We start from the raw sequence: 16,480 nt of genomic DNA on the forward strand, positions 1-16,480 counted from the left end.
CTTAACCTCTCTGAGCCTCAATTTCCTCATCTATAAAATAAGGATAATGATATTCTACTACAGATGATTGTGGTAAGACTTAAATGAGATAAATCTAGTGCTTGGTACAATGCCTAATATCTACAAAGTCCTCACTTAATTGTAGCCATACTACCTATAGTGATAACTAGTAGTGTTATTACTCCAGCTTGCCCTTTAGATATTCATTCATTCACTCAGCAAACAAGCCTCTATTGTGTGCCTACTGTGTGCCAGGCACAGTCTCTGGCCCTGGCCTCCCACAGTTGTAAAGACGATGATATGTTGTAAGCAGAAACTAAGTGGGCTTTCAGGCTTTCTGAGCAGCGTCCCTGGCTCTTCAGTGCCAGGCAGCATCTCTGGGGTCAGCAAGCCTGGCTCAAAGGAGGAAGCAAGGGCTTGTCACCTAAGCCTCTCTGATCAGATCATTTTTGGCCCTTTCCTATAGTGTCTTCCGCTCTCACAGTAACTCTCCTCCCATTTTAAGTAGTGGGGATATTACTAAGGAGAGGCTGGAGAAATGAACCCTCCTTCCCATTCAAACATGTGTCCTCAGGTCCCATCTGATGAGGATCTGCGCCCCTCAAGGGCCCCGGTACTTTGGTAACACAGGACTCCTCGTGCAAAGCCCCATCAGCAACCAGCTGCTCCTTGTGGGCTGTCACTGGCATCCAGAATTGAAGCCTCAAACACCGAGGTGACAGAAAGTGTAGGAACGGTAACAATGTCCAACTCTTTACAGATCATAAAAGAACTCTTAAAATGCGGCATTCTACATGAAACGAAAAGCAAGACGTCATGGAGAAAAAATGCAAGCCAAACTAGGAAAAGCTGCTTGGCAGGAAACCTCACAGTCTGGTCTGGTCTCTGTGTCTTACCTCAGCAGTTTCCTAACACCAGGAACTTCTTTACAATGAAAGGGCAGAGCTTCTAACCCAGAAGCTTCCAAAAACCTTTAGCCTTCCCATCAAAATCTTGTGAAAATCTCACCTGCTCAAATGAGCATCTTTGGCTTTCATTTGAAGACACTGGAACTTTAAGTAAATCTCACTTTCAGGAACTTGTTTCTAGGTTAACGATAAAGGAATTCACACTCATTAAGCACCTTTGTTCCGGCATCAAAAAGCAACATGTTACAGAACCGCTGCATCTGCCATCTTTCCCTTAGTCCAGTTGCCCACCCAGAGCATGAATATCTGCTACGTGTCCCTGACAGATAGCCACTATCTCCACAGCACTTGTGGAAAAGACAAGAGTCTGGACTTCATGGGGACAGCCAAAGCCCAAAGCCCCAGGCCCCCTTTCCAGGGGACCCATTGCACACCAGGCAATGGGCAACACTGGTGGTGACACGAGTGCCAAGTGTAGGCATTGAGGGTTCAGCCCTCCTGGTGCAGCCACGGCGGGAGCTGTCCGCCAGCCCTCCACTGTCACTTGTCGGTGCGTTACTAATTTCCTAGTCTGACGCATGCTTGGAGGCAAACTCGGGCCCCGAGCTCCTTGCGGGAAGTGCTCAGCTGGCTGTGCAAGGCTGGGTCTCCAGTAAGCACACGTCTGTCTTGAGGGGCCACGGCTTCTTAACAAGTAGCTCAGAGGAGAGGACACATCCTCTGTCAGACCAGTTCTCACACTCAGGGCGTTTCCCCCCTGGCTTGGGCCTAAACCCCGGCAGTCCGGCGTGGATCTGAAATCTGGTCCATCTGGAGACCCAAGGGCCTCTTCCACACGAGCCCCGACAGCCATCCCGCGTCTCCCTCCATCTTCGTCAAGTGAGAACGGTCCTCAGCGGATCTCCCCAGAAGCATGGGAATCGAGATGTTCTGTGTGCTTGACTGGGGCGGAGGGAGCAGGGGTGCAACATCAGCAAACGCAATGGCTGTGGTTTTGAGGAAAAACCACATAGACTTTCTAGGGGCGTTCATGAGCATGGAAACGTGGGACAGACCACGCCAGCTCTCAGTGGTGCAGTGGTTTTAAGAAAGCTCTCTGTGACCCACAGGCATCCAGCTCTTTGATGCGCTGTGACCTCAGGGTCTTGTGAAGACCCTGCTTCTGTGGGGTCAATGTCCTGTTTTCTCAGTGACAGCAGACAGGGTGGGACTGCGCTCAGAAGAGAAGGCAGAAATGAAGTACGAATCTGGAGACGCGAAGCTAGACGTCTTGCGGGGAGTGATTGAAGGTCCGAAGGAAAGAACTTCTCTCCCAGACAGACACTGCTTGGCATGGCATTCGAGCCTGACAGGATCTCCTGTCTCTTGCTGATTTGATGATAAAATATGGAGTGGACCCACAGGGAGAGCAAACGCCTCAAGAAAGAGATGGATAATTGGCTCTGTTTGCATGCTCGCTGCTGTGAGTGTGAGACGCCACGCCAGCATGACTAATGCCTCTCCCCTCTGCCTGAATTAGATTTTGATTGTGTCTCAGAGATGTTCACTGAATCACAGATGTTGGAGGTGAAAAGACCCCCAACTTCTCAGTAACACTCCTGTGGAGTGTGTGGGATCCTCCCCCCAGGCTGAGGGACCAGAGTGACCCCTTCCCTTCCGAGGCCTGGGAGCAAAGCGGCCACCCCGGCTGGAGCGGGCTCTGGGGTCCCGGTGCAGGCTACTCAGCGTGGCTGTAAGCAAGTGCATCGCGTCAGTAACTGGTGCCTCGTACAGACCCTAAATTGGACCCACAGTGTCCTGTTGGTCAGATTTCCCCTGGCTCTCTGCCACGTCAGGTGGAACAGTTCAGGGTCCTTGCCGGTTCACCCCCTCAGTGTTCCTCAGCCACTCTGTTCTGATCTGGAAGATGCTGTCATAAATGCTTTCTCATTTCTCTCACAGAATTTAGCCTACGAGATCATCCTAACGCTGGGACAGGCATTTGAAGTTGCTTACCAGCTCGCGCTGCAAGCCAGGAAAGGGGGGCATTCCTCCACGCTTCCAGAAAGCTTTGAAAACAAGCCCTCCAAGCCCATCCCCAAGCCCCGAGTCAGCATTCGCAAGTCGGTGGTAAGTAGAAAAGACACAGATGTTCTGAAAACCTTGAACTGGAGGGGAGGGATCCTTGGTGCCGTGGGGGCTGGTGAGAATCCAGGGCCTGCCCTTCATGTCCTTCCCTCGGCCTCATCCTGGCATGTGTCTGTCCTCCTCTCAGCCCAGTTCCTGCAAAGTCTTGGGGACCATCTGCCTGAACTTGGAGGCTTCCAAGAAAATTCCACTGCTTTTGTCCCTTGCAGCAGCCTGTAAGGGGACTGGGCACTGCTGGCCTCCCGGGGCAGTCTTTCCTCAAGGTCCAGGCGATCTTGGGAAAAAGGATCCCTGAGGCCCCGGCTGCCATCCCTCTAGGGGGCAAGCCTCTCACAAGCCGCTGGGCAGCAGAGAGGGTGGAAGAGGCTCACGGGGAGGGCATCCCTGGTACCCAGCTAGAGGAGGCTGGAGGCACAGGCTGTACGCAGGCCTGACAAGGAGGCCTAGGCACAGGCTTCCTGCAGAGTGGGGACTGTTCAGAAGGTACCGCCCCTCCTCCCCGGCATCTGCCTCCCTCCAGAAATTTCCCCCCTTCCCTCCCACACGCTCTGCACACATCCTGTCCTAACAGACTTTCATGACTTCAAAGCGGCCTCCTCTGGGGGTAGCAATACCCAGAAGCTGGAATGTTCCCAACCAGCCTCCCGTCTGGTTTCTGCTGCCGTATGGCATCCTAGAAACTCTGGGACTCAGGGCAGCAGGCACCCTGAGGCATCACTCAGCCCACATATCCTTCCGCCTGTGACTCTCCTCCTCCCCACCGAGCCCTGTGCCCAGAGTCGTGGGGAATTGTAGGGTTTTTAATGTTTGCAGAGGCACCACCCTTTGTGACCATGTGGCTTCTTGTTCACGATCTTCTCTTTGGCCTCTACTCCTGTCTCCATTCTTGGCAGCTTCAACATCCATGGGGATGATCCTCCCAGCGTCTGGCCCCTCTGCTCCTTGACAGCTCACCTCTCAGATCTCCTCCCCCACCTCACCGTTCCCTCCCATGCTCATCCCTCATCGCTGATCATCACCAGTAACTGCACGTCCTCTGACTTTCCTTCTGACCCCCAGTCCTCCCACCTCAGCACCTCCCAGCCCCGCTGGCTCCCAATCCTGAAGCACTCCCAGAACTGCAGACTTACAGGTTCAATTTCTCCCTCATTTCTCCTTCGAGGCTTAGCACACATCTGAAACTTAGTGTGTCCAGAACAGAATTCTTGATCTCTCCGCAAAGTTGCTTCTCTCTCTCAGTCTCTCCCAGCTCAGTAAACGGCATAACCATTCACCATGTTGCTCAAATCTAGAAGACACCCTTGATTTCTGTCTTCCTCTCACCTGTGTCCACCCCACAAGCAGATTCCATCCGTTCAGCCCCTAAAACATCTCTCAGATCTGTCCACTCCTCTCCATTTCCTCTGTCACTCTTCCCATCCAAGCCGTCACCACCATTAATCTCCAAAATACTCCCATACATCTCCTAAAAACTCCCCTCCTCCACCCGGCAACCAGGGTGACCTTCTTAAAACACAGATCAGATCATGGTACCACTGCCCCAATTTCCCACCACACTCCTGACACTCAGGCCTTCCTCTTCCTGGAAACAAACAAAGCTCACTCCCACCTAAGGCCTCTGTGCCCCCTGGTCCCTCCACCTGGCTTTGTCTCCCCCTTGTTTCTGCACGGCTGAGTCTGGCTTGTCATCCAGGGCCCAGCTACACAAAGAGGCTTCTCCTGGACCACCCAGGCTTTTCCTGTTTATTTATTGTCTATCTGTCTATCTTATCCCACAAGAAAAGCAAGTTAAATGTCCAGGAATTTTCAGAACATTTGGGGGATTAGCTCTTAGACTACTGTATTCACTCCTGTGTGGGCTGGATAAATCTGTTCGTGGCCGGGACCTCCATCTGACTTCTGTCCGGTCCCCATAGACTTCTTCCAGATGAGCACAAAGGGTGTGTGCCGTAAGAGCTCAGAATATTCATTTAGAAGCCTTCACTGAAAGATATGAAACATACAGTGAATAATACTGCTGTCCTTTAACTGCCCCAAGCTCCCGTCCCCGTCATCAGCAGGTGTCTGTGTTCCATTTCCCTCGGCCCCAGTAGTTTATTTTTGAGAAACAGCCCATGATAAGCCTTGTGGAGATACAGTCAAATTGCAGGTGGCCGACAGGCTCAGAACCCGCACTCTTCAGGCAGCTCCCTTGCCCCGGTTTCCTGAGCAGAGCAGGTGGCCAGGGCCAGGAGCAGACATGGAAACACCAAAGAAAGAGGCGGCAATCTGGTGGAGAACTGCCCCAGGCCCCCCGTGAGCTCAGAACTCAAGCGTCACCCAGAAAGGGCCTATTTAACCTTGTACACGCAGGGGCCGAAATGGTGTTGACGTTTTACAGCTCAGCTTGGTTCAAGGCTCACCCTGACCTGGACCCACTCACCTCTTCACCCTCAGTTGTCTCCCCCCGGGTCCCCCTCGGCGACCTGACTGCACGCCCTCAGACGGCCTCTTTCCCTTACCTCAGGGACCTTGCACACACTGCTCCACACCCCCTGCCTTGCCTTTACCAGGAAGCTCTTGCTTCTCCTCCAGCTCTCCGTTTAGACATTCCGTCTAGTCAACAAGTATTTATTGGGTGCGTACTGTTTAGTGGGTTGCCGGGAGCTTTTCTGAGTTTGAGGGAAGCGGGAATAAACAGAACAGACAGAATCCCACCTTCATGAGCATACACTGTAGTGGAGGATGAACAAATAAACATGATGCATGTGGCAAAAGGATTATAAAGAAGAGAGCAGCAGAGGAGAGCAGAAAAGTTGAGGTGCTCTTTTGCTTGGGGTGAACTGGTGAGGAGGTGATGTTTGAACTGCGCCCTGATTGACATCAGCACATAAAGCGGGCAGATGTCTGGAGAGTATTCAGGCAGAGAGGTGATGCGCACAGAGGCTCTGGGCTGGGGCCTGGTGTACAGCGAGCAGCAGGGAGGCCGGTGTGGCCGGAGCTTAGAAAGGCAGGCGGACAGGGCCACCGTGGGTCACCTCGAGGACTCTGGGTTTATTCTGACTGTAATGGAAACCACTGGAGGCTTGAGAGGCAGGCAGGACAGAGCCTGGTTCACCTTCTCTAGGAAGCCCCCCTGGCTCCCGACATGGGGTCAGTGGCCTTCCTGGGTGCCCACAGAGCGCCCTCTTCCCCCTCAAGTCTCACTTCTCAGTAAAGTATTCCTACGCCTACTCCCCACCTGTGTGCCTTCAAGAGCAAGGGCCGTGCCTCACTCACCATCCCCGCCCCCACGCCCAGTGCCTTGCAGTAAATGTGTATCAGAAGAACAAACAGATGACTCTCACCCCCCAACATCCTGAGGTCCTGCCAGAGCCCAGTGCTGGTTTCCAGGCAGCGTTAGGATGCATGCGTGCAACCCCAGGCAGGTACCGTATAACGGGCATCAGCCTTTCTGTTTTAAAGCAGATCGACCCATCTGAGCAGAAGACTCTGGCCAACCTGCCGTGGATTGTGGAGCCGGGACAAGAAGCCAAGAGGGGAATAAATACCAAGTATGAGACCACGATTTTCTGATACTCACCGTCCTCCCGTCCTCGCGGTGCCTTGCACGCCGAGCAGTCCCGGAGCAGGCTTTCCACCCAGCGCAGGAGGAAGGCTGCTGTTTGTGTGGCCTTGTCACGGGCGAAAGGCCGCTGGCCATTCCTGGGGACGTTCTTTCTGCACCAGTGACAGAAAGTGCAACCAAGACTTTCCAGCCGTAACCCCTGAGAGAAATGAGTTGAGATTTGTGGCTCACTCTCCCGACTCCCCTCCCTGCTACCACCCAAGGTATTTCTAGTGACTTTGCCCCAACACTTGCTTTGCTGTATTTGGGGATAATACCTTAAGAAAAAAAAATACAGGGGATCTCTAATACTGCCTAAAAGTATAAAAATCTTGGGTTTATTTTTCACTGTCAGCAGTTTTCAAGGTAGAATGAGAACAGAACTACCCCCAGAAAGCATCTGTAAAATCATTATCTCACTGAGTATCGTTTCATGCAAAAGGACAAAAAGTACCCCTGATTGCCAGGAAATCCTATTTCCCAATTTCTATATTTGTGGATTTTATATGTAATCAACTATGTCAGATAAAGAAAACCTTTACATCTATGGATTGATTCAAAAACTTAATGATTTAAAACAGAGGAATTTATTATGCACAGAAAAATGTGTCTTGTATTAAATATTTTTATTATTAAAAGAATGTTTCACTAACGCATTGATAAGAAAACTAGGTTAGTTGTGAGGGATGTTTTGCTTTCATTTCAAATAACTAAATTTCTACTGCTACTACCAAGAGGACTGGCTTGGGCGTTGCAAAGTACTATATACCAGAGGCGCTCACTAGAGCAGGAGATTTGGGCAAGCAGGCTGGCGTCTTACCGAAAGTGCTGACACAGCCATAAGCCTGCAAAGATTTTTTTTTTTTTTTTTAAACTTCACAGTTTTAAAAAACATGTTGAACAAAAAATCTAGGGCTCCTGCTGTCAAGATTTCTGTCATGGAAACCTTGTTTGTTTGAGAAAGGTGTTAATAAAATTCTATTGCAAAAAAAAAATTTTTTTTCTAGAAAAACACAAATACAAAAAAAAAAAATAGAGATTCCAAAGTAATAAAACTCTTTTCTTGAAACAAAATAAATAAATAAATGTTTGCTTACTCTTTGATTAAATAAAATTTACTTACATTTCATTAAGGTATTTTAATTTTTTTAATGTCTCTGTGGAGTATTTGTATGATACCATAATGTATATTTATGTAGAATCAAATTATATAAACAGTACCAATATCATAGAAAAAAATAACATTTTAATGTATATTGTTCTAACCAATCATATTGTGAATCATTTTGGAGTTCATTATAATAAGCGATATTGATAAATTGTGGGATTGTCTTAATTTTTTTTAATTAACCAATATTATTTTAAACCTGAGATTATCAGTTACATTCATCAGTTGGTGAGTTTTAAAGAAAGACAACTAAATTTTATTTCAAACTGACAAATGTATATGGTTTTAGTTCAGTGTTGTTGGAGAATTTTAATACAATATTAATTAAATTACTTGAACTGAACAGTTCCTTGTATATATTTTGCCTATTCACTGTTGATATGTATGTAGTAAATTGAGAGTAAAATAACCCTAAAATATGGTACCAAAAAGAAACTGTATAGGAGCAAAGTAAATAGTAGCTTTGCTGAAAAGGAAACGTGTAAATATGCTTGGGCTTCCAGTTATAAATTTTGTAATTTTTGTCATTATTTATATCCTATAAAAAAAGCACACAAAATAAAATGGAAACTGTACAGCTGCTGGTGCTTGGCATCATTCTGTGAGCACCTTCCCACTTCCATTTAGGATAGAACCAAAGGCCTGGCCTTCTCAGCATCCATAGCTAAAGGGAGTTTTTTCATTTGGCAAAATTGAGAAAATTTGCTCATTTCCAAGTTCAGCCAGGCCCTTAAAGCTTGAATTTCAGCCATAAAGCCCCCATCGTCTTTAATGTTAAAGTGGGCTGTAAGGAAGAACTACCAAAACAGAAATTGGTAAAAGAGGAAGGACCACCAAACTGGATTACTTTTATAGGACAACATCTACATGTTTGTCTTAGGCTGCCATAACAAAATACTGGGTGGCTTAAACAACAAATTTATTTCTCACAGTTCTGGAGGTCCTGGGAAGTCCAAGATCAAGGTGCCAGCAAGGTAGGTTTCATTCTAAGGCCCTTTTCTCCTGGCTTGGCTTGTTGGTGGCTGCTATCTTGCTGTGTGCTCACACGACCTCTCTGTGGTGTGTGTCTGCAGAGGGTGGGGGAGCATCAAGCTCTCTGGCTTCTCTTCTTATAAAGGCACTAATGCCATCATGAGGGCCCCACCCCCATGACCCAATCTTACCCTAATTATCTCCCAAAGGCCCATCTCCAAATACTCACCATAGAGCATTAGGACATCAACATATGGATTTTGAGGGGACACAGATTTTCCATAACAACAAACACTCATTTTTCCTAAAACAAACACATGACCAGCTATGAGTCAAGTGATAAAAGGGTCATGTTAGAGACACACTGGAAAAATCAATGATTCACATTCCATATCCTGTCACTTTCAGCAGAAGATCTCCCCACTGCTCGATCCAAGTTACTCTCCAAAACACATGCCAAACCAATCTCAGGGTGGTCCCAGCCTGACATGCAGAGGCCTAGGGCTTTGAACCCGAAAGGGCTAAAACCATCTGGAGATGGGGCAACATTCACAGAGGCAGAAGGGCAGGTTTCCTGAAGGAAGGTTTGGGCTGGGATTTTAGACAGTGATGCTTTGCCTGGGCTAATTCAGCCCCTTTTTAATCTTTGCTAACCACCAAGAGGTCAGCAATCCTCTTATTTATTATCTCTGTGGATCAATGCTTATTCGTATCAGTTATGATCCCAGCATGAAGTAGATGGCACACTCCCACTGGGAGAATTTAAGAGTTTAATAAATAGAATACTTACAAAGGTCTTGGCAGCATGTAGGGAAACTAGCCCTGGGCTGGTGTGGCCTGTGGAGGAGGCTTCCAGACAGGTGCTGTGGGCTTCAGAAAGGGAGCCAGGGATCAAAATACCCTGATCTCAGGGAGAGCAGCCAAGATGGCAGAGTAGAAAGACCCTGAGCTCACCTCCTCTCATAAGCACACCAAAATCACAACGATCTGCAGAACAATCACTGATGAAAAAGACTGGAAACTACCAGAAAAGATCTTCTACAGCTAAAGACATAAAGAAGGAACCACAACTAGATGGGTAGGAGGCGCAGACTTGCTATATAATCAAATCCCATACCCCCTGCGTGGGCGACCCACATACTGGAGAATAATTATAATGCAGAGGTTCTCCCACAGGAGTGAGAGCCTTGGGCCCCACAGGCTCCCCAGGGCTCTGGCACCAGGAAGACAAGCCCCCAGAGCATTTGGCTTTGAAGGCCAGCAGGGCTTAACTGCAGGAACCCCACAGGACTGGGGGAAATAGAGACTTCACTCTTAAAGGGCACACAAAATCTCACAGGCACCAGGACTCAGGGCAAAAGCAGTAATTTGATAGAAGCCTGGGCCAGACCTACCTGCCAGTCTTGGAGAGTCTCCTGGATTTGTGGGGGGGTGGGAGGAGGAGACCTAGTTGCAGCTCGCCCTGGGGACACACAACACTGGTGGCAGACATACTGGGGAACACTCAAATGCATGAACACTGCTGGCAGCTGACATCTTGGCTCATTAGCATGAGACCTGACCCCACCCTGCAGGCACCAGTGCAGGGATGCCTCAGGCCAAACAACTAACTGGGCTGGGACACAGCCCCACCCATCAGTCTAGACCCTACCCTGGGACCAGCTAGGCCCTGGCCTGGCCCACTAGCAGGACAACACAACCTTGAGGACACCCCAGCCCTCATACCCAACTGTGTCAGGAACCGCAACACCCCCCCACGCCCCCCACCAACTAATGATCTGAAACAAGCTCTGGGATCCTTGGACCTTGCAGCCAGACTCCAGGAACCAGCTCTGCCTGCCAGTAGACCGGCACTAAACTAACCCCAGGACCTGGCTTCACCTGCCAGTGGTGGGCATCAGCCCCAGAGTCTTCAGGACCAAAATTACAAAAATTAAAGAGGGAATATTGAAAGCAGCAAGGGAAAAGCAACAAATAACATACAAGGGAACTCCCATAAGGCTATCAGCTGATTTTTCAGCAGAAACTCTGCAGTCCAGAAGGGAGTGACACAATATATTTAAAGTGATGAAAAGGAAAAACCTACAACCAAGAATACTCTACCCAGCAAGGTTCTCGTTCAGATTTGATGGAGAAATGAAAAGCTTTACAGACAAGCAAAAGCTAAAAGAATTCAGCACCACCAAACCAGCTTTACAACAAATGTTAAAGGAACTGCTCTAGGTGAAAAAGAAAAGTCCACAACTAGATACAAGAAAATTACAGAAGGAAAAAAGCTCACTGGTAAAGGTACAGTTTATACAGTAAAGGTAGATAATCATCCACACACAAAACTAGTAGAGAGATTAAAAGACATAAGCAGTAAAATCATCTGTATCCACAGTAAGGTAAGGGGGTACACAAAACAATTAGATGTAAAATATATCAAAAACAGTAATCATGAGGGGAGGAGAGTACAAATGCAGGGTATTTAAAATGCATTTGAAATTAAGAGGTCAGCAACTTAAAACAATCACGTTTATATACAGACTGCTATACAAAAACCTTATGGAAACCACAAACCAAAAATCTATAATAGATTAACAGAAAAGAAAAAGGAATCTAAACATTACACTAAAGATAGTCATCAAATCACAAGAGAACAAAATAAGAAAGGGGAAAAAGACCTACAAAAACAAATCCAAAACAATAAACAAAATGGCAATAAGAACATACATATTGATAATTACTGTAAACGTAAACAGACTAAATGTGCCAGCCAAAAGACAGACTGGCTGAATGGATTAAAAAGACAAGACCCATATACATGCTGCCTACAAGAGGCTCACTTCAGATCTAGAGACACATACAGACTGAAAGTGAGGGGACGGAAAAAGGTATTCCACTCAAATGGAAATCAAAAGAAAGCTAGAGTAGCAATACTTAGATAAAATGGACTTTAAAATAAAGATTGTTACAAGAGACAAAGAAGGACACTACATAATGATCAAGGGATCAATCCAAGAGGAAGATATAACAAATGTAAATATATATGCACCCAACATAGGAGCACCTCAATTTATAAGGCAAATATTAACAAACATAAAAAGAGAAATCAACAGTAACACAATAATAGTAGGGGACTTTAACAACCCCACTTACATCAACGGAAAGATCATCCAGACAGAAAATCAACAAGGAAACACAGACCTTAAATAACCCATCAGACCAAATGGACTTAATATTTATAGAGCATTCCATCCAAAAGCAGCAGAATACACATTCGTTTCAAGTGCACATGGAATATTCTCCAGGATAGATCACACACTAGCCCACAAAACAAGCCTCGGTAAATTTAAGAAAATTGAAATCATATCAAGCATCTTTTCCAACCACAATGCTATGAGACCAGAAATCAACTACAAGAAAAAAACTGCAAAAAACCACAAACACATGGAGGCTAAACAATATACTACTACTAAACAACCAATGGATCACTGAAGAAATCAAAGAGGAAATCAAAAAATACCTAGACGCAAATGAAAACACAACAATCCAAAACCTATGGGATCCAGCAAAAGCAGTTTTAAGAGGGAACTTTACAGTGGTACAAGCTTACCTCAGAAAATAAGAAAAATCTCAAACAACCTAGCCTTACACCCAAAGCAACTAGAGAAAGAACAAACAAAACACAAAGTTAGTAGAAGGAAAGAAATCATAAAGATCAGAGCAGAAATAAATGAAATAGAGACAAAAAAAAAGAAAAGATCAATGAAACTAAACTAAACATTGGTTCTTTGAAAAGATAAACAAAATTGGTAAGTCTTTAGCCAGACTCATCAAGAAAAAAAGAGGGTCCAAATCAATAAAATCAGAAAAGAAAAAGAAGTTACAGCCAACACCACAGAAATACAAAGGACTGTAAAAGACTACTATGCACAACTATACCAATAAAATGGAAAACCTAGAAGAAATGGACAAATTCTTAGAAAGGTACAATCTCCCAGGACTGAACCAGGAAGAAATAGAAAATAGGAACAGACCAATTACCAGTACTGAAATTGAATCAGTAATTTAAAATACTCCCAGCAAACAAAAGTCCTAGACCAGATGGCTTCACAGGTGAATTCTACCAAACATTTAGATTTAATGCCTAGCCTTCTGAAACTATTCCAAAAAACTGCAGGGGAAGGAACACTTCTGAGCTCATTCTATGAGTCTACCATCACCCTGATACCAAAACCAGACAAAGATGTCACAAAAAAAGAAAATTACAGGCCAATATCACTGATGAATATAGATACAAACATCCTCAACAAAATACTAGCAAAAATACCTCAACAAAATACAAATCCAACAATACATTAAAAGGATCATACACCATGACCAAGTGAGATTTATACCAGGGATACAAGGATTTTTCAATATCTGCAAATCAGTCAATGTGATACAACACATTCACAAATTGAAGAAAAACCATATGATCATCTCAACAGATGCAGAAAAAGCTTTTGATAAAATTCAACATCCATTTATGATAAAAACTCTCCAGAAAGTGGGCAAAGAGGAAACATACCTCAACATAATAAAGGCCATACATGACAAATCCACAGCTAACATCATTCAGTAAGTCCCCTACATACGAACGAGTTCCATTCCAAGCGCATGTAAGTCCAATTTGTTCATAAGTCCAACAAAGTTAGCCTAGGAACCCAACTAACACAACTGGCTATACAGTACTGTAATAGGTTTATAATACTTTTCACACAAATAATACATAAAAAACAAACACAAAAAATAAACATTTTTAATCTTACAGTACAGTACCTTGAAAAGTACAGTAGTACAGTACAACAGCTGGCATCCAGGGGCTGGCATCGAGTCAACAAGCAAGAAAAATTACTGACTGGAGGAGGCGGAGGAGGTGGGAGATGGTAGAGCTGAAGAATCGTCAGCAATAGGAGATGGAGGGCAAGCTGCAATTTCATTCATGCCTGATGTTGATGGAATGCATGTTTGCATCTTTGAAAGTTTGCAACTTGAAGGTTCGTATGCAGGGGACTTACTGTACTCAATGGTGAAAAGCTGAAAGCATTCCCTCTAAGATCAGGAACAAAACAAGAATGCCCATTCTCACCACTTTTTTTCAACATAGTTTTGGAAGTCCTAGCCACAGCAATCAGACAAGAAAAAGAAGTAAAAGGAATCCAAACTGGAAAGGAAGAAGTAACACTGTCACTGTGAAAACCACTAGAAAACTATTAGAGCTCATCAATGAATTTGGTAAAGTTGCAGGATACAGAATTAATATACAGAAAATTATTGCATTCCTATATACTAACAACAAAATATCAGAAAGAGAAATTAAGGAAACAATCCCATTTACCATCACATCAAAAAGAATAAAATACCTAGGAATAAACCTACCTAAGGAGGCAAAAGACCTGTACTCTGAAAACTATAAGACACTGATGAGACTCACAGATGTAGAGAAGAGACTTGTGGTTGCCAAGGAGTAGAGGGTTGGGGGAGGGATGGGGTGGGAGGTTGGGATGAGCAGATGTAAGCTTTTATATACAGGATGGATAAACAACAAGGTCCTACTGTATAGCACTAAGGAACTATACTCAATATCCTATGATAAACCATAATGGAAAAGAATATTTTAAAAAAAGAATGTGGGCTTCCCTGGTGACGCAGTGGTTAAGAATCTGCCTGCCAATGCAGCGGACATGAGTCCGATCCCTGGTCCAGGAAGATCCCACATGCCGTGGAGCAACTAAGCCCATGCGCCCCAACTACTGAGCCTGCGCTCTAGAGCCCACAAGCCACAACTACTGAAGCCCACATGCCTAGAGCCTGTGCTCCACAACAAGAGAAGCCACCACAGTGAGAAGTCCACGCCCCACAACAAAGAGTAGCCCCTGCTCGCCGCAACTAGAGAAAGCCCGTGCGCAGCAACGAAGACCCAACATAGGCAAAAATAATAAATTTTTTTAAAAAGAGAAGACAAAAAAACTTAAAAAAAAAAAAAAATGGGCAGAAGACCTAAATAGACATTTCTCCAAAGAAGACATACAGATGGCCAACAGGTACATGAAAAGATGTTCAACATCACTAGTTATTAGAGAAATGCAAATCACAACTACAATGAGGTGTCATCTCACATGGGTCAGAATGGCCATCATCAAAAAGTCTATAAATAATAAATGCTGGAGAGGATGTGGAGAAAAGGGAACCTGCTACACTGTTTCTGGGAATGTAAATTGGTACAGCCACTATGGAGAACAGTATGGAAGTCCCCTAAAAAACTAAAAATAGAGTTACCATATGATCCAGCAATCCCATTCCTGGGCATATATCCGGAAAAGACAAGAACTCCAATTTAAAGATACATGCACCCCAATGTTCACAGCAGCACTATTTACAATAGCCAAGACAATGAAGCATCCTAAATGTCCATCAACAGATGAATGGATAAAGAAGGTGTGGTACATATACACAAGGGAATATTACTTGGCCATTAAAAAAATGAAATAATGTCATTTGCAGCAATATGGATGGATCTAGAGATTATCATACTAAGCACAGTCAGACAGAGAAAGACAAGTATCATATGATATCACATATGTGGAATCCTAAAAAATGATACAAATGAACTTTTTTACAAAACAGAAACAGACTCACAGATGTAGAAAACAAACTTATGGTTACCAAAGGGGAAAGGGATAAATTAGGAGTTTGGGATTAACAGATACGCACTACTATATATAAAACAGATAAACAACGAGGACCTGCTGTATAGCACAGGGAACTATATTCAATATCTTGTAATAACGTACAATGAAAAAGAATCTGGAAAAATATATATACATATGTATGAAACTGAATCACTTTGCTGTATACCTGAAACTAACACAATACTGTAAACCAACTAAACTTCAATTAAAAAAAAAAAATACCCTGATCTCACTCTCCACCATCCACCCTGCATTACCTAAACCCACTGGAAGCCATAGGGCAAGGAGCGCATTGATTTGGTCTACACAAGGCACCTCCAGAACCACAACAGGGCAGGGAAGAGGGAGGAGGGAGTCTGAGGGGCAAACAGAAGAGAGGCAGCCCTTGTATTGAAGGGATTTGCACCTCATTTTCTTGAAGAGGAAATTTGACACATTGGCAACTGAAATATCCATGGGGGTGGAGATCCTGGAATGTTAATATTATTCCAAAAAGGACATCGATTCAATTACTCCATCTATTTTTTTTCTTCTTAAATGATAGTCTATGATAAATTTGGGTAAATGAACCCAATGAAAATTATGCCTAGTTAGTTCATTAATAAGTCATGGAAGTGATTTTTCTCAAGACATACCAGATTTTCTGCTGGAATACATGGGAATATTGCTGGTGCATATAATGTTTAGATATGATGGGGCAGAAGACGGGCTTAGATAAAGAACACATGGCCAAATTCTCAAAAATCAGTGAAAATTCATACTTGGACCCCAAGCAGCATTGCTCCTAAGCTATTTCTGAAAAGAAAAGAAAATTTGATAAGTGGGTAGCCTCCAGAGTTGTTCTTCCACAGAACTGGAATACAATAACCGTGTTCAGAAGTCTGTATGGAATGAAGCCTCTTTTTTTTTTTTTTTAAGACTTTAAGTTTTTCAGTTCCTTTTTTATATAAGCTATTCACTGAGTATGTTTCCTATGAAAATTAAGCAATCTGACAGTTAC

The 16,480-nt window shown here is 44.6% G+C and overlaps 1 protein-coding gene and 1 long non-coding RNA gene across 14 annotated transcripts in view; one reads left to right on the forward strand and one right to left on the reverse strand.

Moving 5' to 3' along the window:
* Positions 1 to 8,364, forward strand: part of ANKS1B (ankyrin repeat and sterile alpha motif domain containing 1B) — a 1,183,808-nt gene extending 1,175,444 nt beyond the window's left edge. For 8 of the 13 annotated variants that reach the window (XM_028166489.2, XM_057556580.1, XM_007165837.2 and 5 more), the window contains 2 exons: positions 2,850 to 3,017; positions 6,480 to 8,364. In XM_028166489.2, the coding sequence (XP_028022290.2) occupies positions 2,850 to 3,017; positions 6,480 to 6,590 (279 nt within the window). In that variant the 3' untranslated portion in view covers positions 6,591 to 8,364. Of the gene's footprint in view, positions 1 to 2,849; positions 3,018 to 6,463 lie in introns of all 13 variants that reach the window. The other 5 variants (XM_057556581.1, XM_028166490.2, XM_028166494.2 and 2 more) reach the window with 2 other exon arrangements.
* On the reverse strand, positions 4,135 to 9,208 carry LOC130709216 (uncharacterized). The gene is made up of 3 exons (XR_009009712.1): positions 8,991 to 9,208; positions 6,598 to 6,781; positions 4,135 to 5,018 (listed from the first exon to the last, which is right to left on the reverse strand). It is a non-coding gene; the product is annotated as an uncharacterized LOC130709216 (long non-coding RNA).
* Positions 9,209 to 16,480: the final 7,272 nt, after the last annotated feature.

This window comes from Balaenoptera acutorostrata, chromosome 11 (assembly GCF_949987535.1).
Source record: "Balaenoptera acutorostrata chromosome 11, mBalAcu1.1, whole genome shotgun sequence".
NCBI lineage: Eukaryota > Metazoa > Chordata > Mammalia > Artiodactyla > Balaenopteridae > Balaenoptera > Balaenoptera acutorostrata.